This window comes from Trichosurus vulpecula, chromosome 1 (assembly GCF_011100635.1).
Source record: "Trichosurus vulpecula isolate mTriVul1 chromosome 1, mTriVul1.pri, whole genome shotgun sequence".
NCBI classification, from domain to species: Eukaryota; Metazoa; Chordata; class Mammalia; order Diprotodontia; family Phalangeridae; genus Trichosurus; species Trichosurus vulpecula.
In genome coordinates, this window is record NC_050573.1 from 20,117,969 (window position 1) to 20,145,544 (window position 27,576).

Sequence of the window (27,576 nt, forward strand, 5' to 3'; positions counted from 1 at the left end):
CAATTTGAGGCAGCTCTATCTGCGATTACAAAATGAAAGCGACCACATTATTAGCATATTTCCTTGCATAAAATCCCCTTATAAAATCAGCTGGAAAACGATGGAAGGAATTTAGAAGGGTTCAGGATCATGAAAAAAGCCAGAGACCGAATGTGAGAAGAAATCTGGGAGAAACTAGAGAACATTAAAGGGGGGGAACCTCCAGACTCTGAGGCTGCAAGAGAAGAAGCAGGAATAAGATTCAGGAGGAAAGGGAAGGGGCACTACATGGTAGAGTAAGACGCTAAATAAAAAAACCAAAACGATGAAACAAATTGAAGAGATGAGGTAAGCAAGACATGCCTGCCAACTTGTTCCAAGGTGATAAAAGTCTGAAATAGATGCCTGGCAGGTAAATTCTAAAGCTCTACAAGCAGTTCAAGAAGCACGGAAGAGACTGGTGATCAACAAGGATCTGAGGGGTCTGACCACTGCCCTACCCAGCACTGGAGTCCTCCTGTATTTCTGCCATGGCCAGAGAGTCGCTGCCAATGTTCCAGGCACAGGCCCATTTTCCAACTGGATCAGGAGGCAAAGAGATTTGGGGGGAAGGGAAGAGGTTATGAAGGGCTTTGAATGCCAGACAGCATTTTATAATTGATGCTGGAGGCAATAGGGAGCCCCTTGAGGTTATTGAGTGGGGTGGGAAGGGGGTGACAAGATCAGATTTGCACTTTAGGAAAATTACTTTAGTAGATGAATGGAGGATCAATCGGGGTGGTGAGAGACTTGAGGCCAGCAGACCCACCTGCAGCTACTACAATAACTCAGGTGTGAGGGGATGAGGGCCTGGTCCAAGGTGGGGGCAATGTTAAAGGAAAGAAGGGGGCATCTTGGAGAGATGCTACCAAGGTAAATCAATGGGCTTTGGCCACAGCTTCGATCTGGGGGTGAGAGACAGTGAGGAGTCCAAGATGACTCCTAGGTTGGGAGCCTGAAGGACTAGGAGGACAGAGGTGCCCTCCATGGTATGGGGAAGGCAGCAGGGGTGGGAGGGTTTAGGAGAAAAGAAAATGACTTCCATTTTGGACACAAGTGTACAATAACTCTCAGGCATACGGTTTGAGACGTCTGAAAGGTAGTTGGGGATTCGAGGCTGGAGGTTGGAGAGGCTGGGGCCTTGAACAGTGTCACTTTGGAGTCATGGAGAACAGAAAAGATGCCCCAAGATGGAGAAGGAAAAAGGTTCTGATCTTTGGGGCAGGGGTGCAGAATCTACAAACTATAAGGATTTGTACAGTGCCTGGCACATTACAGGTACTTAATAAAGGCTCACTGATTGACTATCCGGTAGTGAGCTGTTTTTAGAATGGATCATTTACAAGTTAAGTAGTCAACCTCTAGAGAAGGAAGCAGTGATTATGAGTCAGCATGGCTTCATCAAGACTGACTTATTTACTTTTTGAAAAGATTATTAAACTGGCAGATCAAGAATATTGTAGAGATGGTTCACCTGGACTTTAGCAAAGTATCTGATAAAGCATCTAATCTTATTCTGGGGGAGAAGAATGGAAAGACGGTAGCCTAACTATTTAATTAGATGGACTTGCAACTTGGTGAATGGGCAGGCTCAGATTCATTAATGATCAACGTCAGTCTGGCAGGAGGTCTACACTGGAGTGCATCACAGATCTGAAGCGTGGTCCCAGACTATTTAACATTTTGATTAACGACTCTAATAAAGGCTTTGATAGCATGCATATCAAATTAACTAAAGACAGAAAGCTGGAAAAATAGCTTAATAATATTAGTCAGGATCCAAAAATACTATGAATGACCAGAACAGCATGCTAACTCTCATAGTCTGAAATTCTGTAGAAGTTTTACACCTTCACAAGCAGAAGATCAGGGAGGTACTGCTAGATGGCAGTAAGCTGTATGATCAATGTAAGTCAAAAGAGTGATGCAGAAGCCAAGGAAAGCTGGTCCAATCTTGGGCTACATTAAGGGAGGTACGTTGTCCAAGAATCAGGAGGTGACATACTCAGACCACAGACCACATTTCCATTCTGGAAATCACCAGAATTTAAGAAGGTCAATGATAAGCTGGGAGTTCCAGAGGCAAGTACTGAGGATGGTGAACAGCCTTGAGGCCATGATGACTCCATGAGGAGCAGCTGAAGGATCTGGGGATGTTTAGCCTAGAGTAGAAAAGACTAGGGGAGGGGGGCCATGAAGGCTGTCTTCCTGGGGCCCAGAAGGCTGGACCAAGGGCAATGGGTCCAAGATACCAAGAGGAGAATTTAGGCTTTTGGGGAGCAAAGATGGCTCCTTTTTTTTGTATCCATGGCACTTGGCAGAGTTTGATGCACATAATAGGTGTTAAGTGTTTGTTCTTTCCATATCACAATCTTTTAAGGTAGGTATATCATATGTACACTCCTTTTACAAACAGGAAGCTGAGGTTCACTGAGGTGACTTGTCCATGCTTCTATGTGAAAGAACTAAGCCTTGAACCTATGTCCACTCTTTGCTCCACTTATAAGACCTTGCTCCTTCAGCTATAAATGGTGAGAACTGGACCAGGCAATTTTTGTCCCCTACAGTGCTTTTATGTTCGTTCTCTCTCTCTCCCCACACTCCCTCCCCAATCTTTCACCCTTCCTCACTCACTTTCTGTGTGCCTTTTTCTGTATATATAGATGTATATGTGTGTGTGTATTTTTTGCATATATAACACACCCTCTTAGTAGACTCTAAGATCAATATGAATTCAAAGAGTGACATGGCAACCAAGAAAAAAGGCAACACTCTGGTGTGTGCATGTATATGTAAATATGAATATAATCTAGTCCAATATTCCAAATAATAAAGGAGAAATAAGATTTAAATCCTATGAAAAACCACGTTCTCAACTGAAGCTGTGATTCCTGATTATTCCTGATTATTTTTACAGAACTTCACCCTCTGTCATGTCGTAATCCCTGACTGATTTGAATCCAATGCCCCTAACACCAAGGGGTCTAGTTCCCCTTCTCACCCTACAGCCACTTATATCCTGGATCTAATGCAGGAAGGCAAGGGGATGAGCCCTGGACACACTCTTTGTTGATAAATGATTACCATGTTCTGACAGAAATGATTTCCACAAAGTTAAAAAGCCCTTTCATGAAGCTAGAAGGAGGCTTTCAAGCAGTTTAGAATTAAAGTTAGATAGTGCCAAAAATATTTCCAACACATGGATATACATCACTCCAAAGTACATGTTTATAAATATAGCAATTCTGTGTTGGAACTTGATGAGAAATCATCTGGAATGTTTTATAGCTACCATTCACAGCTCTGGTATTGAGAAAGTTAAATCTTTCAAGTAAAAAAAAAACTCTTGATGCACATCTGTTCCCAATATATCCTTGATTATTCTTTGTGAACAAGGCCAACAATTCTGTTTCTATTTTGGAAAATGTCAAAGAAAAGCTACTATAGTAATAATCTTCATTCTGAGAGACTCATGTGGTGCACTCAAACCCAACGTGATCACAGCTGCTCCCTGATTGGGTCCTACTTTAAATAGGGAACAGTAATGGCGCTGTCAGCACCTTAAGATGCCAGGCCAAAGTCTCTTCACAATACGTGGGACAGTCTGTGAGAAATCCATCAGAAACTCCAACTGCGTAGCTAGGGATTATCGATGGGGGTGATATCACGTTCCCATGTGCATGAGCACGCAGTGGCCCCTGGGCCATTTCAGCCTGCTCAGAGTCCGAGTGACTGGAAATCCCACAAGATATGAGCTTCTCAGGACCCTCCGTGCAGACCAGGAGTTATGGGAGTAGAGTCATGGGGCCTTCAAGGGGCCGGACACCAGGAAAGGAGCTCCGGTCCTGCACCCCTGATGAGAGGTGAGCCACTTTCTGCTTGAAGACCTCCAAGGAAAGAAGGAGTCCTCTCCATTTGTGGACAACTCTAAATGTCATAAAGTGTTCAAATGAGCTGGCATCTGCTCCTCCACAGTTGTTGCCCATTGTTCCTCACTTGTCTTGTTGGGACAAACTGAGTAAGTCAGATGTGTCTTCCAGGTCTTTGAGGACAGCCCCCCAATCTTGTCATCCTCTGGCACGCCCACCTAGGCCTTTCTTCATTCTAGGTATGCTACTCTACACAAACTCCAATGTGTTCATGTACTTCCTAAAATGAAGTGCCTAGAATTGTGAAATAGATCTAGTCCAAAGGAGGTCTGATCAGGGAAGACTACAGTGGAGGAGCCTTACACAGAAGCCTAAGACTATACATGGCAGCTGGTGGTAGAGTGGATAGATCACTGTACCAGAAGTCAGTAAGACCTAAATTGAAATATAGCCTCAGAGGGATCCCGGACAAGTCATTTAACCTCACTCTGTCTCAGTTTCCTGCCTCCCAGGGTTGTCATGATGATCAAAAGCGGTATTTGTCAGGTGCTCTGCAAACCTCCGAGAGCTATAAATGCTGACTATTTATTGTTATTGTTGTTGTATGTGGGGGCATGCCACTTGTGAGCACGCAGCAGGTCAAACAGTGACCTTGAAAAGGCACATTTATATCATTAAGACCTTTTCTGCATTCCCTTCTTATACTCCAATAATCTGAAATTTAGTCAGTGTGGGTCTTATCACCACTTACACACATTAAAAACTCTTCTCTAGCTGAGTGTCTTTGAGAGTTGCTAGGGCTGAAAAAGCCATCCCCTCTGTTAGTAAGGTGGATTTTAGTGTGTATAAGGTGGATTTTTGTCATTATTTCTTTTTTTTTTTGAGGGGGGGAAGGCAGGGCAATTGGGGTTAAGTGACTTGCCCAAGGTCACACAGCTAGTAAGTGTGTCAAGTGTCTGAGGCCGGATTGGAACTCAGGTCCTCCTGACTCCAGGGCCGGTGCTCTACTCACTGTGCCACCTAGCTGCCCCCATTATTATTTCTTAGAGTTCAGTTTCCCAGGATCCATGGCCATAACAATCTCTGTTTCCCAAGTACTAGATATGAGTTCCCAGGCTTATGGTTCAAAACATCTCCACCATGTTTGTGCAGCATTATATAGTGATAAATAATATAAACATATGTGCTGAAAGTATAAACATCCACTGCGACTGTGCAGTGAGATACCGGGATGAGGCGATGTAAACTTACAAGGTTACTGCTGCCAATATGCCTTCTTTGTCTGATGCCCTATAAAACAGGTGGTCATTGGTCAGTGTGTTGGGAAACCTTTATGGTTGAATGCACAAGCTGGAATGCTGTGGGCCTTGACTGGCCCCCATCAAGGCTTGGGAGGGAGGAATCTCTGTGTGCCTCAACCAGCCCCCATTAAAGCCTGAGGGGATTTAGGGGAACCCTTTAGGGTTGAATGCACAAGTTGTACCTGTCTCGACTGACCCCCTTCTCGCTGGCCCCTGTGAGAAGGGTGATTAGGGAATGCTGTAGTGCTTCTATTACCAGCAATACTGTGTTAGAGAAGACTAGACCAGAATAAAGCTTATTATTAACCCCTCTGAAACTGTCTTTCCTGTCTGACCAGATCAAGAGTGAACCTGTTAGAGGCTGGAGTCCAAGCATCCGGTGTCTCCTATGGGTTATCCATCTAACACTCTCACAGCCAACGTAGGGATAAGGCTGTTAGGATGTGGCCGGAGGCCTTGGCCCTGAGGCTACACTGGGATCTTGGCTGCCTGAAGACAGCAGGCTTTGGGGCCTACTGCAGGTCACATGCAGTCCACAACATGACATAGTCAGGCAGCACAGAGAACATACATTTTCGCCAAGAGCCAAATGAACCCCGCCATATTTCCCTGAAGGTCTCTCCGTCATCACTGCTAACCTTCTTTCGCAAAATCACATGCGTGGTCATCCAGCACCAGGGAACAACACGATCAAAACTAAACAACGCACTAACTTTTATGAGCGAAATTCCAGACAACACCACAACAGCTACTTCCCCCTTCACCAGACTTCATGACTAAGGACTCAGAGCCGTGACAGGCACAAAAGTAATCACCCAGCCACCTGTGCCATCGCGGCGTCTGGTCAAACAGGAATGCTGGGTAACCAGCGAGGCAACAAGGCCCATCTCTCCTGGCTCAGGCAGGTGCCACAGCTCCCCTCAAATGCTCTCGAGGGCCAAGCAAGACCAATTATAGCCACACCTTGGCTAAAGAAGTGGGGAGGGGCGGCCTGCTTGCCTCAAGTCTCTCCCTACTCCAGGGCATCCTCCATTCAGCCACCAAAGGGGGATTTTGCTAATGCACAGGTTCGACTACGTCACTGCCCTATTCAGTGTCAACACCTCCAGGATCAAATACAAAAATCCCCATTTGGTGTCAAAAATCCTTGATGATCTTACTCACCCCTACATGTCTGTGATGGAGTGACACCGTCCTTTGTGCTGTTCTCAGACATGACACCACTCCCCTATTTCAGGCATTTTCATCGGTCATCCCCCCGCCTGGAGTGCTCCCCTTCCTCACCTCCACCTCCTTGCTAAAATCCCATCTGCTCCAAGAAGCTTTTTCTCAGCACCCGGGACACCAGGGCCTTCCCTCTGTTGATGATGCCCTATTGATCCTATTTCTATCTTGTTCGTGCCTAAGTTGTCTGCCATGTTGTTTCCCTCCTTAGACTGTGAGCCTCCTTGAGAGCAGGGCCTGTCTTTTGCCTTCCTTTATATCCCCAGAGCCTAGTACATAGTAGGCGCTTAATAAATGTTTACTGATTGAATGGATACTGAGGTTCCCTAGTATAAAGCAAGGAGTCAGAAGAGAGAGGAATATGGTGAGCTCAGTGTGAACCGCTTGAGAAAGGAGGATCAATGACCTGCGGAGCAGCCGACAACTATCCTGACGGAGATGTGACGAATCACTGGATTGAATGGATTTCCAGGGAGGAGAGACTGTTAAATGGTAAAGGGAGAGGGAGAGTCTAGAAGTGGCAGCAGGAGCAAGGAATGTTCTGACCTCCTCTGGACACCAGCATGTTGAGGGTCTGCACGAGAAGCTGCAGCCAGCACTAGAGGAGAGGCAACGAGTCAAGGAAAGCCAGGTCTCAGTGACGGCCACCAGACGGCAGCTGTGTGAGAGTGTCAGGATGGAGGAAGTTTGTTCATTATGGAATCTGAATTCCAGAGGGTACAATGGAAGCAGTGGGCCAGGGAGGAGTGGGATATGGACAGGGAGGGTTAGTGACGACAGCGTTGAGATGAGTGGACATGGGGACTGGGGGCAGTTTTCTTCACAAGGGCTGCTGATTGATAGGCAGATAGGCAGAGAAACAGGAAGTGGGAGGCTGCAAAACCAAAGAGTAACAGTGGGTGTGATCTGAATGGGAGAGCTGAGTCTCCAAGGGCTGCTGCAGAAGGCTCTGGTCCGGCCCTCTCTCTGCCAGCAGCTGTAGCAACTCTAATTCTTGTGTAGCTGTAAGGAGGCAAAGGTGGGAGGGAATGGGCACTGGTCTCCAATAGTAAGCTGGCTTCCTATTGTCCTCCAAAGACTCTATGTGCCAGCCAACCTGTATTATGACCCTTCATCTCTCACCTCTCATAACCCCATGTCTGAAATACACTACGCACTCCCTCCTCTGCTTCTCGGAAACATCAACTTCCTTCAGGGTTCCATGAAGGTACTGACTCTGCTCTGATGTTTGCCTTGATCATTCCCAAGCCCCAAACTGTTAGTGATTTCCTTCCTCAAATTCACCAGAACTACTTATGCACACCCATCTGCTCTCCCAGAAAAAGAACATATGCTTCCTGAGGGCAGAGACTGATTTTTCTCTTTGGCTCCCTAGGACCTGGCAAAATGCTTTGGCCACAGTGGGCACCTGATCAATTTTGCCTGCTCCGTTCCAGTGACTGCTCCCAAGGCCAAGCACCCCAGAGAGCCTCTCTTTTCAGGCTGGCACCACTCATCTCCCACAGGATCACAGGACCCCCACCTTTTTGGGTGAGGTTGTTCTGCGGCACGTCAGAACATCTTAGAGTATGGAACAGCAACTTCCTATGGCATTACCTCCGAATAAACTCTCTAATGAGGTAGGCAAGGCTGATGACATGAATTAGAGCACAGAACTAGCAGTCAGGCTCCACAAATGAAACAATTCAATTACAGAAACACAGACCCTGAATTTATAAGCAATAATAGAATTCTGGTTCCCAAGTGACTCAAGTGGGCCGAGCATAACTAGATTAGCAAAGAAATGAGGGAAGCAGTGCTGGAACTGCTACAGGCCACAGCATCTATTCTCTCTTGAAAATGTACACATTATCATAAGCAAATACAACAAAGCTTAAAAAAACTTTTTTAGAAACAATTGTTTGGATTTGGGCAAAATTAATATGATGATGTTGACCAAGGAACAGGGCCTAACAACAGGCTTATAAGATGGCGGTTCTTACAGCACACACCTGGCATGTCCAAACCGCCAGCAAGGGCGTGCAGCTCTAAGTACTGGAGTCTGGCTTTGAACACTGACCCAGCCCCCAAGTCCCACCTTAGGGCACTTCACACAAGTGGGTCACAGTGGGAAGTCTGGAAAACCTACACAATGACTGACCCCCAAGAAGAGCTGAAGAAACTTGAATGGGGGAAGGAGTCCTTCCCTACCCTGCCCCAATATTCCCCAAAATGCATATGACCCACAAAAGGATAACAAGCAGTACACTCTCATCAAAGTGGGAGGGAAGAGGAAGGGCAATGTCTTCATCCTCTCCAATCACCCCCCGCTTTGGCAGCACTAGGTTTATTTCAAGACTATTACTCATCCACAAAAGGATTTTGGAGCAGTCATATTTAGGCTTAAAACAATGAGGATTTAGCTCTGTCTTGTCATCGGGAGCCCAAGCACCGAGCTGCACACAATGCTTTACCTGTGAAATTGTGTTTATTTTTATGAAACTAGGAATGAAGCAGTCACTTTCTGGGTAGGCCCCAAAGGTCAGAAGGCACTTCCTGGTTTGGACCTCAAGGCAGAGAATCCTGAGCCTCTCCTTAAATGGACTTGTTCTGCTTCGTACTTACCCTCGTAGAAGCTTGAAGAGCATACACCCCAAAGAGAACCAGTCGGCACTGCTGTCGTACGCGGTCCCCTTCTGGAGCACCTCGGGAGCCATGTAGCCATGGGTGCCGCTTTAGGGAAGAAGGACAGACAGACCACAAGATCAGCACACATTATGGCCACAATATATACACTAATCACAAAGCAGCACATTCTCTATTAACTGACGGTACTTGGGGGTAAAAGATGAGACAAAATGAAGGTTCGGGATTTTGGCAATTCCTCCATGGCTGGCTGATGAGGACTAGAAAATGACTGTGTAACTGGACACCTGAAGCGAAGGGCCTGGTCTCTATGGGCGATGAATAAGCCATCACTAAGTCTTCTCACACAGTAAATATGAAAGCCTCTGTCTCGGCTAAAAAAATACTAATAGAAAATGGGCAGCTACATTTAGAAGGGTCAAACTACAGAAAGAACAACCAAGCAAAGGAGTCAAGTCCTGAAGATGCCACTTAGGTGGTGAGGGGTTAGTTCACAGAAGAAGGCTGTGTGTCCTTGGACTGTCTGGCAATATCTATGACCAGCTATACAGACTCCTCAAAGAGTGGAGGAAAGCTGGAAAAGCAACAGGAGTCAGAAGGAGCAAGAGGCCAGAGAAAGGCGGAACGTGGCTGAGGTTCCAGAGAGCAGGAGCAGGAGCAGCAGCAGGGCTCAGAATGAGGAGCTGCGGGGGAGGGGGAGCCTAGGCAGAAGCAGGTGATGGAAGCCAGTGCCACTGGGCGCCCACTGATTGAACAAAGGGCACCTCCTCAGAGTAGGGGGGGTGGACAGAAGCAGTAGGCAGAGTTTCACAACCCACATCTCCAGCTCAGCAGTTACCAAACAGCATTTCTGTCCTGTCTATGGTGGAAAGGAGAGGGCTGGTGGGTGGGAATGGCCTACATGCCCCTCAATACTGTAGCCCTTCAAGGCAGAGGAGAGGGAAGAGGAAGGGGGAGAAAATGGGACCCAAGAAGCCCCAGGCAAAATTCTGGAAATAACACAAGATGCTTCTTCTGTTAGTTCATCATCCTGGGTCCCCTCCCTCCCTGTCTGACAGCTTCTTCTCAGTCTCTTTTGCTCATTTTTCTTCCATGTCCCTCCTCCTACCTGTGGCTTTTCCTTCCTCAGAGCTGTCTCAGGCTCCCTTCTCTTCTCCTTCTACATTCCCTCTCTTGGTCACCTCAAAAGGCACCATCTTAATGCAGGTGACTCCCAGCTCAACCTATCCAGGCTCAGTCTCTCCCCTGGGCTCCAGTTCTCCATCACCAATTACCTATTGGACAATGTCCCAGAGACTTGTCACAACTCATCATCTTGTCCCTGAAGCCCTTCTCTTTTCCAAATGTCTCCATTTCTGTCAAGGGCACCAGCACACTTCCTATCTTCCCGCATTACCCTGGCATCCTCACTCCCCACCCACACATCCAATCAGGTTACAAATCTACTTTCTACCTTCACAACACCTCTCACATCCAGCACCTGCTCTCTGCTCACAACCACCAGCTGAGTTCAGGCCCTTATCTCTCATCTACAGGACTGCAACGGTCTTCCCTGTTGGTCTAACTGTCTCAAGTCCACACTCCAGTCCATCCTACACACAGCTCCCACTATGCCTTTAGGCAAGTGTAAACCTACCCATGATTCCCCTAACTCACCCAATTCTAGTGGATTCTTATTGTCTCTAAGATAAAACACGAATTCCTTTGTTTAGCTTTTAAAATCTTTCCCAACCAGGCCCCAATCTAGCTTTCCAGCCTCATCAGACCTAACTTCCTTCCTACTAGAGAGCTGGCCAAACTGCCCTTCTCTCTGGCCCATCTCCAAGCCCATGCCCAGAAGGCCCTCCCTCATCACCTTCACAAAGTACCTTCCACATGAAGCCTTCCCTTCTCCACTACTTCTCCCCACCCCTTGCCCATATTCAAGCTGCTGCTGTCGCTTCCTCCTTCCCTAACGACTCAGGATTTCACTCCTTCTTATCCATTTGTGTTTGTCTGCTTCATACTGATTCACTTGGTATTTATTTACTCTGTGTTTGGTTGCTGACTTTCTATGTTTATATAAGAACATACTTGGATATTAATACAATTGAACATGTACTTTTTGTCTCTCCTAATAGAATAGAATCTCCATTGTATTCTGGATGGCTTCCTTCTTTGCACTTTTATCCCTAGCGTCTGTCACAGAGTAGGTGCTCAAGAAATATTTGTTTGGTTGATAGTGTTAATGAGGCAGACAAACCGGATAATGACACGTCAAAGGACACTTAGACCAAGAACTGGCTTTCTGAAAAGGGAAGCTTCTGCTTGAGCCTTTCATTCCCTAGTTCATTTAACAAGAAAGTCAGCCACAATGCATTCGGTTTGGAGGAGGTGGCTTTCTATGGGGCACGCCAGGCTTTATTCGCAAGAGAACTGAATGCAAGATGAAATCAAGGACTTTGTCAGGAAAGCAAGTTCCAGGCCCACTGGGCTGAGCTCTCCATATCTGGTCCCTGGGCATTTTTCCTTGACTAGATCATCTTCAGTACATATGAAACTAAGCAGGTATCTACTGGAAGAGGTGTCGTAGACAGAAAATCAGATGAGAAGTCCAAGTTTAGGACTGAATCTCAGCTCTATTAACTCACTACCTACCAACAAGGCCTGTGCCAGTCACTGGGCCTCAGTTATATCATCTACCTATAAAACGAGGAGGCTGGACTTGATTATGCCTATGGTTTCTTTAAATATTAAAACATAATCTATGATGATTTCTGCACTGTACAAAGCAAATGACTGATGTTCAGTCATTTGACACATCTCTATATGAGCACTGGGACAGGGCTATAGCAACCTGAAGGGTTAAGACACATGCATATTATCTGAAAATTAACTAGGAAGTATTCTGTACTTGAGATTTCTACTGAAAGCTAAAAAAAATTCTAGCACTTAACTGATTAACCTTCAGCTGTCTGGGGGAAGCTCATCTATCCAGAATGGCAGCTACATGTCCTAGTGGATAGAGGCCTAGCCTAGACTTTGTATAAGAAAGCCCTGAGTTTGAATCCTGCCTCTGATAAATAGTTGCTGGGTGACCCTGGGTGAGTCACTTCTCTTCTCACTCGGGCTCAGTTTCCTCATCTGTCAAATTTGAGGGTTAGGATCCAGAATGCCCAATCAAGGAGTTTGCTCAGGCAAGGTCTGGCCACTGTAACCTGGTCGAGATGAGTCCCATCTGTACTTGGTCACTTAGCCCAGACCACATGTTCTTCAGCTCTGACAGAGGAGGAGGATGAGGAGGAGGATGATGATGACGATGACGACGACGACACCCTTGTTCCCTTCTCCCCACAGCTGCTCAAGCGAGGAGCCGAGCAGGTAGGTGTGCGCCCTGTCTCATGTGCTGTAAAACACCACGTCTGTAACTGCCTGTGACCAAGCTCTGCATCCTGGTCTACAACTAAGGGGCTGGGGGGAGGGGTGGTTTTTCCCTTATCTTCCTTGAGAACTTAAGCAACAGGGTTGCCCAGAAGGGGCTGGAGGAGGCTAGCTCATCTCCCAGAGGCTCTAATTCTGACATTAAAACAGGTGTCCATATTTCAGGACAAAGAAAACAAGCTCATGCAGGCAACCCACCCACCTTGTCTTCTCTGCACACACTTAATGAAAGAGGCTGGTGGCTTGTTTCCCCTCCTTCTACCAACTGGGGACCCAGCTGCCCACTGGCTGCTCCTCTCTACCTCTGCCTCTGTCACCTTGTTTCAGATTTAGGCCAGACTCCTAAAAGAATATTTGACCAATGAATGAAAAGTCACTTAAAGACGTAGGATGGGCAAAGCAGGGCAGAACATGGCATGAAATGACACGAGCTGAAATGGAGCTTTATCGTCACAGCTAAAGCAAGGTCCTGTCATGACTAGTTAGTTTTCATCTGCTCAACTTTCAAGTTTTCCTTTTATTGTACAATGTTACTCCAAGAGCAATTCTTGGTTTAACTATAATTCTCCAAAGTATCATCAAAGAGTTAGCCACAAATCCTGAGGCAGGAGCTTTAGATTGAGGGAGCAGAGATACAGTCATGTGATTGGCCTTACCCAAGGACAGTGTCCAAAGCCTCATCTCTGTACCTCTGAAAGGTTTCAAACAGGATAAACTGAGTCCAAAGTAGATCTGTGGCCCAGGTTTAAGTATTCATGGAGAACAGACAGCTTATTTTAGAATTTTTGTTCAGTCGTTTTTCAGTAGCATCCACTTCTTCGTGATCCCATTTGGGGTTTTCTTGGCAAAGATACTAGAGTGGTTTGTCACTTCATTCTCCAGCCCATTTTATAGATTTGGAAATTGAGGCCAACAGAATGAAGTGACTTTCCCAGGGTCACACAGCTAGTAAGTGTCTGAGGCCGGATTTAAACTCAGGTCTTCCTGACTCCAGGCCCAGTACTCTATCCACTGTGCCCCCTGTTTCAGAATAAGGGACTTCATTTGCTCAATATTTTCATTGCTCTGCATGTTATTTTTCAAGTGACTGATTCATTGGAAACTGCCATTAAATTGAGCCAATCAACTGCTGCCATTTTATAGAAGTTATTAGGGTAGGTACAATTATGTGCTCCTGAAATCAAGAGGAAAAACAGTCATGCTTTTAGAATATTAGCCTGCCTTTGAAAAGTGATGTGTGTCAAGTAATGAGCAGACGAGTCACAACTGCATCTCCGAGAATTAATCACTTTGGGAGAATCATTAATTCTCTCTGGGCCTACATTAAGGCGAGTAGAACAACCCAAAACTGCAGAAATTACATCAGATAACTATGGTTTGAAAAGGCCAAATCAGACTCCCACCTAATGACCTCCCTGGTCACAATGTAGTCCATGATAAGTTTGTACCTAGTAATCATAAAATACTACAAAAATGTTAATGTGGTTATCACCCCAGCCCAAGTTCTGTAGGAAGCGGGTGTCCTCCTTTATTCAGATTTGGTGAAAGGTCCCAGTCATTCTGATACAGATAGAGATCTAAATACGCCCAAAAGAGGCCACAGAGCAGAGTGGACAGAGAGCTGGCCACAGAAAACACCCATGTTCCAGCTCTGCCTTGGAAACATATGGACTTGCTTCTGGGTAGTCACTTAAATGCTCCATGGCCAAGGCACCATCTAGGACTCTGAGTCCAGGTGATGCTAACCTGAATTGCCAAGAGGAAGGTTCCTCATGCCCAAGGAAAAGATGTGCCCAGAAGCTTGTGATCCCTGGCCCCCTAAGGCATAGATGAAGTTAGACTTGGGAGGCTGACTTAGAGGCCCATTCAACTCGTCAGGTAAGTGTTAATTCAAAATGGAGGTTTAAAAGCAGGAAAAATTCGGTAGCAAGCTTGACCCTACATCCTCCTGGCTCAGAGGCCAGCCATCCACCTACTATGCCATGGGCCTCTCCTAGACAGAAACAGAACAGAAATCAGAAAGAAGGAAATGAACCAAGTAGAGAAAAGTAGGGCTGGGAGCGTCAAGATGGTGAGAGTTCAAAAGATTTAAGTTTATTTTAAAAACCATGTTAATTGCTACCTATTCATAAATATCAGTAACCCATATATTTGAAAAGGAAAGTAAACATGCAGATAATGGAGAAAGCATTGGTCTTTCACAAAACTAAACGTGGATGCAGGGCCTGGCGTCGGGAGAAGACTTGTGCAAAGTGCTCTGAAGGCATCATTTCACTGCACATTCATAGCGCGCCTGTGAAGGGGGCGCTTCAGCTCTTCTCCCTGCTTTCTGAATGAGGACACTGAAGCTAAGTGAGGCTGGATGATGTGACGACCCACCATCTACACCACTGGCTACCACCTACACCAGTGGCTACCATTTACACCGTTGGCTACCATCTACACTGCTGGCTACCACTATAAGATTCTTAAAGCACAAACATAACCAAGTCACTGCCTGAAGCAGGAAGAACCTGCAGCTCCTCCTCTGACTCCTAGGACCAAACCCAAGCTGCTCTTGGTGGCCTCTTCCTCTGAGCATTTTCCCAGGCCATGCCAGGACAGTCTCCTTGCTCATCCACCTCCTGGCTCCCCAGCTCCTGCCAGCTGCCTTTCCCAGGCCCCCTGGATCTTGGACAGGGAGGCCCCCAATTTGTCCTGTCTCTGTCTTGTTTGTACATAATTGTTTGCAGGTTGGATAAAAAGAAAAGACATTTATTAAGGACTTGGGATAAGGGAAGCCCCCATCAGCCTCTGAGCTCCTTCACAGCAGGGGCTGTCTTCTGCCTTTCTTTGTGGTGCCATGCCAGGCACACAGCAAGCGCCTAATAAGTACAGATGGCTGAATGACATCTAAAGCCTTTCTCAGCCTTTCTCCAAACTCCCATCTTGTCTTATTAGGCAACTGCACTGCAGCCAGCCAGCCTTCTGCCCCCCCACCCCACACACACAACATCCCATTCCCCTTGGGTCTTTTCCCTGGCTCTCCCAAGGCTCCTGGGTCTCCCTTCCACCGCTCAGAATCCTCTCCTGATCCTCAACAGCCAACGTCTCCTACTGAAATTAGCATGTATTTTGTATGGACTCTGCATACGTTTATATGTGCACATGTCGCCCCAGCAAAATGTAAGCTCTTTGAGGACAAGGTTTGTTTCTTTATTTACATCCTTAGTGATTTTCCTGGTGCCTAGCACATAGTGCTTATAAAACGTTTGGTGATCGATGAATTCAATTGCCCAAGGTCGTATAGTTATTCAATGTCTTGGTCAGAATTTGAACCCAAGTCTTCTGGATGCCAAGTCCATCACTCTACACAGGGTCCCACAGTCTCTCATGAATAACAGCCCCCATAATTGACACTGATGCTGTACCTATAGCATCTCACTGAAGCCTCTCAAAGGCCCTGAAAAGTAGGCAATACAGCTACATACACACATATATTCACATGTGATTTGTGATACACACGTAAGTGTGCACATGTACACAAACACATTTATGTATACAGATTTGTATATGTTTATAAGGACTTCCCTGAGACCAGAGAAATCTAAACAAATCATAAATCACTCTATGATCCTGCTTCTAACAAAGATCCCTAATAGCAAAAATTTAATTTGAAGGAGGGAACCAGCTCTGGAGTAATATGGCACCATCCCCCTGGAGGCCAGAACAAACAGGTACTGCTACCATTAGACAACATGGTGATGCCAGGCTGTGCACACTCACAGGACAGAGGGCTGAACAAAACAAGTATCCTTCCTTCTTTCTCATTTAACTAACTGGTCCGCAAGCAAAAGAGGCCCAAGTCTGCAAATTCAAAGAAGCACATTGGTTTTAGGAACATAGAATTTAACAAAAACTAAAATGGCCTGTGGATCTGGGGTTCTCCATATTTATGCCCTTCAATTTTATTTTGGAAAAGCTCTTAGAAGAAAGAGAAAATACCACTGAGATCAGTAAAATTCCATGCTAAGTCATATATTTCCCTCTGTTTACTAAGATCCAGGAATGCTGGGTGTGCTCCCCACGCACAGTGATGCTGAATGTGCTGATGCTACTGAGATCCTTGACTCTGTGAGTGTGGGCACTCCCTTCACCAATGCACTAACGTTACAACCAAGCCAAACACAAGCAATGACGAACCCAGCAAGCTTCTGGGGAGCGGCCATTCTGGGCCAGGCACTAGATTCGGGGCATACACACTTTTCTGAACTATTATGGCCTTTAAAAAACCTTCCCCTGGTGGCCTAACATGAGAATAAGCTTAACTGAACAGGGTCTGGGAAGACAGGCAGGCACCCAGTTAGTCTATCCCCAGACCCATCTTCGAAGCCTTTTGAGTTTTAATAAAACACATTTCTCTTAAATACGAAACAGAACCTACAATAATAACTCTCTACCTTGAGCCTGGGTCAGATAGCATTTGAAAAATTGTATAATGTCACAAGTAAAAAGTAGGTTAAAAAAAGTGGGTATTTGAAATTCCATTGTAGAAAAGCATGATTTTGAATTAATGATAGAGCAGATGAGTCTGTAATACTTACACACTAGCATGTGGTTTCTTTTTGGAAAAATCGCAGGCAAGCCCAAGATCTGATATCCTCACATGTCCATATTCATCCAAAAGGATATTTGCAGGCTAGATATAAATACAGAAAGCAACACTTATACACCCTCACCAGCTGTGGAAGCTTCTCATGGGGCGACAGCACTGACATTTCACTCATGACTGGGTCCATGGCACCGTCAGACTTTACAGCCCCCAGGCCTCCAACAGAACTCAAAGCTCCCTAAAAAGGACTGAAACAACTACTCCTGCCAATCAGAAAGGCACCCTCCTTCCTTAGGTCTCATACATGAAGAGAAATACAAAGAAAGGGCTGTCATTTAGAGAGTATGCCAAGTTTGGCAAAGGACTGATTGTACATTCTGTGTTATGCCAGAGCCCCACAAAACCATGTGGGGAATGAAATAGAGGCATTACTTTATTCCCATTTTCCAGATGAGGGCCTCAAAGAGGTTCAGTGACTTGTTTATAGTCACAAAGCTAATAAATGTTGGAGGCAGGATTTGAAGGCTTGTAGGCTGCAAACATTGAGGGCACACAGCCTATCTTATTTATGGCTGTATTTGCTTCAATGGGTCGTAGTTGTTTTACCACAACCAACATGTTTGTTGAAATAAATTCAGAAGAAAAAGTGGCACCTGAGGGAAAAGTAGATCCTCCTGAAAAAGAGAAGCCCATCTGGCTCAGCACATAGGTTCCTTTGGCAGGCAACCAGAGTAAAGAGCAAGAGTCAGAAGACCCAAAGTAGTGCCCAGCTCTGCCACTTACAAACTGTGACCTAGAAGAGGTCACTGACCGGCTTTGGGCCTCAGTTTCCTCTTCTGTGAAATGACAGGACTCGACTACATGATCTATAAGGTCCCCACTAGTTCTACATCATTTCATCATTTTTTTTCATCAGTCTAGGGGAAAAAAAGATTTAGACAGAGAACAATAGAGTTTTCACCTCTTGAGGGCCAATAAACATAATACAGTGAGAGGAATTTCACAAATTTTAAAGAAATACAATTACAGGGCAAAGGACCTCAGATTATGCCTTTGTTCTAAACTAAGCCCAATACACTGGTTTAGCAGCCATTTGTCAATCCATCTTCAACTGAATCACTGGAACAAAGAGTCAAGTAGAATGCTGACTACCTTTCTGGCCAAAAAGGAACCCACTAACATCGAATTAGAGCATAATTAATGAAGGAAAATCAACTGGGCTGAGGAGCTGTCTGCCAGGGATTAGCTACTGTTTCATATGCCACAAGAATAAAACTGTATGACTACAAAAAAGGGGCATGAATAATTCTCAGTAGTTAGAACAAGATTTGAATACAAATTGATTAATTCATATTTCTTCTAAAAAATCTTCAAAATCAAAAAAATAACATATGTCTAGTCAATATCTGTTAGGGATTTAAAATGAGAAAAACGGACTCTTTAGGGTAAGAAGGGACTGCTCAGAGGTCCAGTATAAGCCCCTCCTTTGAGAAATGAGAAAATGGAGGTTCAGAAAGTAACAATCACTAGCCCAAAGTTACACACAGAGCGCAGAACCCCAGATGCTGGCAGAGTGCTTGGCAGCCACTGCTTCCCAGGCAAGGGCTCTGGCCTCACAGCACACTAACGGTGCTCCTCACTTAGGGCCTTCTTCTTCTGACAATGACACATCTGGCATCTGCTGCCACTGGAAAGGTCTCTTTAGAACATCATCATCCACAAGCATTAGCGTGCTTGGTTATGCAGAAGGAGAACCCCGAGGCCATCCTGGCCCAGTGAGTCTGAATAGTGCTGCTGGGGCAGGGACGTTGAGCACGGAGAAAATTCGGCATCAAAGTCCAAACATCTTTTTTTTTGTCTCCAATGAACCCACTTAAGCAGGCCAAGTAAATGAAATCAGTGTTTTTAAACAATTACCTTCAAATCTCTGTAAACCACAAAACGGTTGTGCATGTGCTCTAAGCCCAGGATGATTTCGGCAGCATAGAACTTCATTTCCTTTTCAGAAAACACCCCGTGCTGTGAGAGGTGATAGTGCAAATCTCCCCCTAAAATCAGAGGCAGAATTTCACTCAAAAGGCTTGGATTTAGAGGAAGTACAAACAGCCACAAGCCTAACTGGTCCTTGCCACCATAAGAAAACCCAAAGCAGAACCAATTGGTGACTTATAAATATGACAAATGTCCACTTTAAAATGCTTCTTAAAAAGAGAACCAATCAACCAACCAACCAAGATGCACTTCTCAGCTACAGGCCGGGCGTTGAGCATTGAGGATACAGAAACAAAAAGGAAACAGTCCCTGCCCTTTTGGAGCTTACACTCTACCTGGGGAAAGAGCACGGACAGGTGTGAGTCTGGATAAAATGTACACCAACTCAATACAGAGTCATCAGGGAGGGCAGACATTCACTAGTCAATGGGCCCTCGTGGAGGAGGGGGCACTTGAGCTGAGCTCTGAAAGAGGACAAAGATTCTGAGACAGAGACCAGAAAGGCCTCTCGGGCCTGAGGGACAGCCCATACAAAAGCATGGGAATGAGAAAAATGAAAATCCAACTGTACATTGGAGGGGTCTATTCAAAGACAAAGACAGGATTAAAATAAGAAAATTGTTTTTATCAAGGACAGTGAGTAAAACTGAAGTCAGCCCTAATGCCAACTAAATAACAGACCAGATTTACCATTTACAGACTGACAATGGAATAAATGTTATCATCATATGGTTGACTCAATTATATTGTTTTGGTTCTTTCATTTACTTTAGTAACTAAATGAGATTACATACAATTAATTGCTATGGCAAATGAAAAAACTAATATCTCACATTATAGAGAAATCGATCAGGTTTAAGAAAAAGAAAGCCCATATATAGAACAAAATCATCATTCTGGTTGACTTATAGGAATTAACATGTGTTAATTTCAATGACTTTACTTTATAAATTACTCTTCTTCTCCACTTTCTTTTCATAGCAAGGCATATATTTTCTATTTCAAAAAATCTAATCCCTTCCCCAACTGATTCATAAAAAAAAAAAATCCCAATTTCTTCCGCTGGTTTCAGGCCCCACCTCCCTCTTCTCAGTGCCTGGCTGGTAAAATCCCTAGCCGAAGTTGAGCTCATGGTCCCACGACACTCCATTGTCTGATCCTCTCTGATGTCCAATGCTGGTCGTGCTCCTTCTTTCCTTGTAGCTCTCCTTTGTTCTGTCTAACTTCTTCTGCACACTCACCAGACTGCCCTGGGCCTTCAATGTGAGCTCCTTTTCCCTTTCCCCACCTCCAAGTTCAATGCCTTGATGCAAGCAGTAGGGAACTTTACATCTCTGTATCCCTAATGCCACATATATATTATGCACAAAGGATGTTTGGTGAATTGGATAGTCCAAATAAAATAAACCATTAATTAACATACATGTGCTGTTTGGGTTCACCACATTTTTTGCTGGGGTGGAAACATTCTTTATGGGATACCCTTTCTAGGCTGTCTGATGAGATGGATTTGTAAACCTACTGGTCTTCTGGTCATCTCTGTCTCATGGACTTCATTCCAAGTCATTCGATGACCATTCTTAGCCCCACCAACATGGAGAGTATGAGATGAGCAGGAGAGATCTACACTGACAAGAAAAAACACTCTAGGAAGTAGGTTTTCAATAATCTCTCATATTAGCTGGGTTTTTCTGGTCATTTGTCTTTGGGAACAAAGAGCTGGGTGCCAAGGACAAAATCAGGTATAACTTTATAAAAATTATTTCCAAGCATTCACTTATTGGGGTGGGGAGAGAAGTGCAGAGAAAATTTTAAAATGTGCTATTTCATCTAAAATTTGGAGTATTAAGGCAGCACAGAAGAGTGGAGAGTGTACTGGACTTGGAATCAGGAATAACTGGGTTCAAATCACACCTCAAATACTTTCTAGCCATGTGACCTTGAGCAAGTCATTTAACCTGTTTGTCTGTTTCCTCATTTGTAAAATGAGCTGGTTGGACTTAATGACTGCTACGGTCCCTGCCAGCTCTAAAGCTATGGTCCTTTCATCTCTAAGCCTGAATTAGAATTCTGCTGCTGTTGCTGTTTTAAATACTATCTGCCTTTTTCCTCATACCCTTCCTAACTATCCCATTACTCCTCAGTTTCCTGTTCTGGCCCATCATCCACATCACACGCCCAACCTCATTAGCTCCCATGGGTATTAACTGTCATGTTCATGCAGGTGACTCCCAGATGTCAATATCCAGCCCTGGTCTCTCCCCTGGGCTTCAGTCCCACACCACTATCTATCACAAACCAGACATCCCCAGACACCTCACACTCATCCTGTCCAGGAATGAACTTGTTTTCTTTGCCCTTCAAACTGTTACTTTTCCAAACTCCCTGGTTACTACCCAGGGCACCACCGTCCTTCCAGTCTCCCAGGTTTGTAACTTCAGCCTGATCTGACTTAGAATGGTCAGTTTCTCACTTCACACTCTCACAGCTGACTCCTCCTTTCCACTCACAATCACTGCCTTGGCTCAGGCCTCCATCACCTCTCACTTGGTTGATCCCAACAGCATCCTAGCTGGTCTCCCTGCCTGAAGTTTCTCTCTAGGCCAGCCCATCCTCCACACAGCTGCCACATCACTTCCAGACTCATCAACTCCAGTGACTTTATTGCCTCTAGAATCAAATAGAAAGCCTTCCATCTGGTTCTCAAAAGACCTTTACAACCTGGCTTCAACTTCCTTGAAATGTCAGTGGATACTACTTCCCTTTCCACACTCTGAAATCTACCAAACCTATCTTCTTTCTGCTCCACGTACACAATTCTCCACTTCCCCCCTCTGTGCCTCTGCACTGGCCCTCTGCCTCAGAAAGCCCCTCCTTCCTTGAAGAAGCAGCTCAAATACCACCTTCTGCATGAAGGCTTTCCTGATTCCCCACCCCCACCAGCTTCTAGTGCCTGCCCTCCCAAATTACCTTGTATTTAAATGCTTTGTACATATTTGTATTGATTCACTTCACCCTGATACTGTCTATGTTTTTATATGCCTTTGTCTCCTCAGTGAAGAACGTAAGCTCCTCTTGGGCAGAATGTCTGATTCTTTGTACTTGTATCCCCAGTGCCATGCACAATAATGAATGCACCCAAAGTACCCAAGCAATTCAAGGCCCCAGATCCCAGCAGCCCTGCCACATCCACCCCTCCCACCTTGCTTACCATTCATCAGGTCCAGGATGAAGCACAGCTTGTCAGGGGTATGGAAGGCATAGGTCATACACACAATGAAAGGGCAATCCTAAAGAGTTCAAAATAAGCCAGAAGATTAGCAAGAGGATAGCAAAAAAAACCCAGAAGAACAAAGTGGTTGAAGAAAATATCTAAATGCTTCTCCTGCTACCCCTCTTCATCCAGCATAAAGGACTTTTCCATGCCATAATCCCAGGAGCTCACAAGATCTTTCCTCCTGTTCTGGCATGGGGCATTGAGGACCTGAGATCTGCCCGAGGACACACAACCAAGAACCATCAGAGCCAGAACTGGAACCCCAGTCTTCTGTCTGCAGATGCATTGCTCTTGCTTATGCTGGACTGCCCCTGATATACATGCTTTATACCATACCAAGGGAGCAGGAAGAACTATGAGTTGACACTTTGAAAAGCAGAGCCAAATCCACTCTACACCTTTCTAAAAACACACAACTAAAACTCTAGAGGAAAAAAATTTCACACAGACATAACTACATCTGTCATCTCACCCCAGCCAGTATTGCTTGGAGGGTTTCCCTAACAGGTGTAGACCTTCTCCCAGCTGATCGTGTTTTGTCGGTGGTGTTTCTTTGTTAATACTTTATGGGCACTGGCATCAAAAAGCTGGGCACTGCCAGCTTTTCTTTGCTGCTCCAGCTATCTGCCTGGCTATCCAGCTCTCCATTTCTTAGTATCTCTTGACATTAAGGCTTAGAATTACTACACAGAGGATGATACCACTGGCATCGCTCTTATTTTGAAATACTAAGGGCAATAATAGAATTAAACCATAATTTGCTAAGTAGATCACAGGAATTGTAAACCAGCGCCCAGGCACACATGTCAAGAAAAACACTGAAGGGGAAAATATCAATTACCAAAAAATTGGGTGGGAATATTCTAGCCTTGGATGCTTAAAAGGAAAAGTGTTCACAAATCATGGGATTGAGAGCTGAAGAGGAGCTTAGAGCTCAGACAGTCTGATATTTCCATTTACCAGATAGGGAAAGTGAGGCACAGAGAAAGTGACATGCATAAGGTCACACAAGTAGAATACCACAGAGTCCAGGTTTGAACTTGATCGGCCAGCTCCCAATCTACTAGCCAGCTGAACGCCAGAGTGGGCTTGTTCAGAAACAGACACACATTCTGGGTGGAAAGAATCCCCCCATTGCTACTCTGAAGGCCACATCTGCTCTGCATTCCAATGTAATTAGGTTCCACTGAATCTTTTATATCATATCCAAAGATGAGAAGAAGGATATTGCTTTAATTTTCCAAGATGTTAATATTAAAGATACTAAAAACAGTGAGGTGATGAGAAGCTAATTATTAAAGTGGAAAAGTTAAACGAACCTAAGAAAACAAGACATGATCTAATTAATTAGCACTCCTGGTGCTCTCCCTCCCAAAATCCTATTGTATTTCTTTTACATCGATTTATGCCTGTACCAACTGTCTAGCTCAACAGAATGTGAGCTCCTTAGGAGAGGGAATATTTCACTTTGTCTTCATAAACCCAGTGCCTAGAACAGCACTTGGCACCAACTAGGTGCGAAACGAATGCTTTGGGTTGATTCATTAAATAAGCATATTTGGGCTTAGAAGAATCCAAGTGCTAACTCTATTTTTTAAGCAGAAGGGTAAATAGATTTGTCAGTTTCAAACATGAGTATCTATCTCTTGGAAGAGGAAGAGGAGGAAGAGGAGGAGGAGGAAGAGGAGGAAGAGGAGGAAGAGGAGGAAGAGGAGGAAGAGGAGGAGATGATCACCTTGGGGTAGAATAGGGCCATTTTCTAACCCTTTCCACATTATCTTATCTTGGCTGTCATGGGTGGGGTAAGGCACCTCTGGCCTCACCTTTAAGACTAAATGAAAAACTACAATCATAACATAACGACATGAAAAAAAATGTTCCAAATCACTAATAAAAGAGAAATGGACAACACAACCCCGCTCAGGTTTTACCTCATACCCTAAAAATAGGCAAAAATGATGAGTCAATGCTGGAGGGGCCGTGGAAGGACAGGCACACTAATACATTGTTGGTGGAGCCCATTTCGGAAGGCAATTTGCAATTATACAAATAAAGTGACTAAAATGTCCATACCCTTTGACCCAGAGACTCCATTACTAGACTTATACCCCAAGGAAGCCATCAATAAGAATAAAATCCCCATATACTCCAAAACATTTATGGCAGCACTTTTTGTGACAGCTAAGAATTGGAAACAAAGTAAATGTCTATCGATTGGGGAATGATTAAATTAATTGTGGTTCATGTAATGGAATATTACTGTGCTGTATTGGGCAGCTAGGTGGTGCAGTGGATAGAGCACCAGGCTTGGAGTCAGGAAGACCTGAATTCAGTTCTAGCCTCAGACACTTACTAGCTGTGTGATCCTGGGCAAGTCACTTAACTTTGTTTGCCTCAGTTACCTCATGGAGACGGAAATAGCAAACCACTCCAGTATCTCTGCCAAGAAAACCTCGGATGGGTCCATGAAGAGTTGGACAGCACTACAGATGACTGAGAAATAACAACACAAGAAAGGATGTGTGTGATGAATACAGAGAAGCCTGCAAAGACCTGTACGAACTGATGCAGAGTGAATTTAGCAGAGCCAAGGAAACAACATACACAGTGATGACAATAACGTAAATGAAATGAACCACCCAGTGTAGCAATATTATAAAGATCCAACAGCACTTAAATGAAGAGACACAAGAAGGTAGTGGGAGGTCCACTAGTACCACATTTTCCATGTGTTTTCAGACTTTTTCACCATATATCAGTTGTGCTGATTTTTTTCCTATCTAAAAAAATACTATTTATCATATTGGATGGATCTCTAGGAATGGGAAGGGGAGGGATACTTGGACAAACTATGTTGACAATCAGAAAATACCAATAAAAACTTATTTTAAAAAAGACTAAATGATCTATCCAAAGTCAAACAGCAAGGAAAGGGTGGAAAGAATCAGGCCTTGAACAAAGCCCATTCTTCTGACTTCCTGTCCAGGGATCATTAGAAGTTGAAGTAAAGCATTAGGTAAAGCATGGTGGACCCTAGGACAGTGTCAGGAGGCCTGGCCAAGGAGCCTGACGCCCCGGAGCTAGATGCAAGACCAGAATCGCTCTGTCTCACTGGGAGAGAGCTTGGGCAGCCAAGGTCCACCTCAATTTGATGGTTTCAGAATAAATATTCTAGATCAAGGTACCTAATCTACCTATTCTTAATGTGACCTATGCCTTTAACTTACTAGCAAAATATTTCACAAATTTCAAAATAGATCATTCACATACTGCTTCCAATCATTTTAGGAAGGTTGATAATACAAATGAAAACTTGGGCCCCAGCATTAAGATTAGAGTTATCGAAATAACAAAGGCAGATTTATAATTTCAAAGCAAAAATTATTTTAGGGAAATTTTTATAGTTCTAATTTCACTTATAATTTCCTTTGCTCAGACAATGGCTAAAACATTGTTTTCATTTATGTATATATTTTTCAAGCACTTATCATCTCTCCCTCCCCCTTTTCTATTCCCACTGAATAATTTTTTTTAAAAAAGGCAACCCTCCGAGTAAACATGCAGTATCCCATAAAACAAATACAATGCTGATAGCATATTAGACCACAAGTTTCCATTTCATTTTATTGAAAGCATGAGGAAAAAGAGGGATCTTCCCAGGAGGTCTCATGTATAATAAAGCAAATCCCCCAAAGGTCACATACAAACAGTTTGTTAAATTCAAATCATGGGCTTAGCCTGATCTAACATCTCCCCTGAGTAATCTGGCAGAAAAATATAAACTTCGATTACCAAAAAAATCCTATAGGGCCAGCTTCCTAGGTCACTTTAGGCTACATTAAGAAAATACCTATTTCACAGGCAACAAGTTACCAATTACTCAATGACATGCAGATTTTTCTTCTGAACAATTCTCAAACGCACATGTGAGGTCCACTGTCTGTGGTGATGACTGGACAGAAGAAAAGAAGGAGAAGCCTCATCTTTGCTCTATCAGCAGAAGGGGAAATGATCACACTACAGAGTATTTGGCTCAAATTTTAATAGAGCAACTGTGAGCATGAATTACACTCTGCTGACCATGTAAGGATCCTATATCCAGAGGGTCAACTCAACTTCAAATTAATTCCTGTAAATCTTCTTTCACTATTCATTTTGTATATTCCCCACAAGAAAAATAAAGCTTGTGCTACGACTGCATGTTTATTTTAAGCTATTTCTTCATAGAGATGGGGACTGGACCTGTCCTTGTACTGGCGTCAGAACTCCTAGGGCAGGAAAGTCACCTGCAGCCAGCAGCATCACTGAGTGTACCCAGAACAGTGAAGTACCTTGTCCCAGATCACACGGGGTGGGGGGGGTGGCAGAGGTAGGACTTGAAACTTGGTCTTTCTGGCTCTCTGTTCCCTGTGGGATGCTGCCTCTCTCCTTAAAAGGCCCGCTATCATCTGAGATAATGCGCCACTGCTGAGCTCCCCCTTTTCTCGACCTCTTCCGTGGATCCAGTCTCACCCCTTCACAGGCTAGAGAAGAGGATCACTATGTGTGTGATTGAAAAGTGGGTATCCCACTGGGGCAGTGAAGGGGCATGGCAACTGTGTGCCAGGAATGCTCAAGAATTAAGGAATTAACATGCATTTATTAAGTACTTACTGCATGCTAATCACTGAAGGAAAAAAGTGCTTTGAAAAACATAAAGCCCTGTATCATCGCTAAGGATACAGACTCAAAATAAGCAATCATCCTTGTTTGTAAGCAGCTTACAATCCTCAGGGAAGATGAAATGCCTTCAGCAGAGGTTCTTAATCTGAGGTCTGTGAACTTGTTCTGAGAAGGAAGCATCACCCTGACAAGACTGCCAAGGGGGGGCCAGGACATGACAACAGACAGGGAGAAAATGGTTCCAAAAAGAATTTTGACCATAGAATTTCAAATTCTTTTCCTTTTTGTTATGAACAAATGCGCATGAACATAAATATTTCAATAAACAGAGAACAGAAAAGGGAATCAGAATGAAATGTTAACGTTGCTTTTAGACAGTTTTGGAGGTGTCTATAAAGTTAAATAGAATAGAAACCAAACAGCCCTGCCTCCCTGGGCCTCTCTCTGACCTCTCTTCTTCTCTCTTCTGAATTCATTCCTCTGTTCTTCTCCTGGCTCTGCTCCTGACTTTCTCTAGACTCCAAAATCACGTCTTCTCTCCTTCTGGCTCATCCTAGAATGTGCCTAAGCATGGCAGCCCGGCTTGCACTGGAACAT

General features: G+C 44.5%; 1 protein-coding gene across 1 annotated transcript in view; it reads right to left on the minus strand.

Moving 5' to 3' along the window:
- Positions 1-27,576, minus strand: part of GRK3 (G protein-coupled receptor kinase 3) — a 181,814-nt gene that overhangs the window by 28,958 nt on the left and 125,280 nt on the right. The window contains exons 10-13 of the mRNA XM_036755351.1: positions 22,252-22,330; positions 18,966-19,096; positions 17,041-17,135; positions 9,017-9,124 (exon numbers count right to left, since the gene is read on the minus strand). Of these exons, the coding sequence (XP_036611246.1) occupies positions 9,017-9,124; positions 17,041-17,135; positions 18,966-19,096; positions 22,252-22,330 (413 nt within the window). The remainder of the gene's footprint in view (positions 1-9,016; positions 9,125-17,040; positions 17,136-18,965; positions 19,097-22,251; positions 22,331-27,576) is intronic.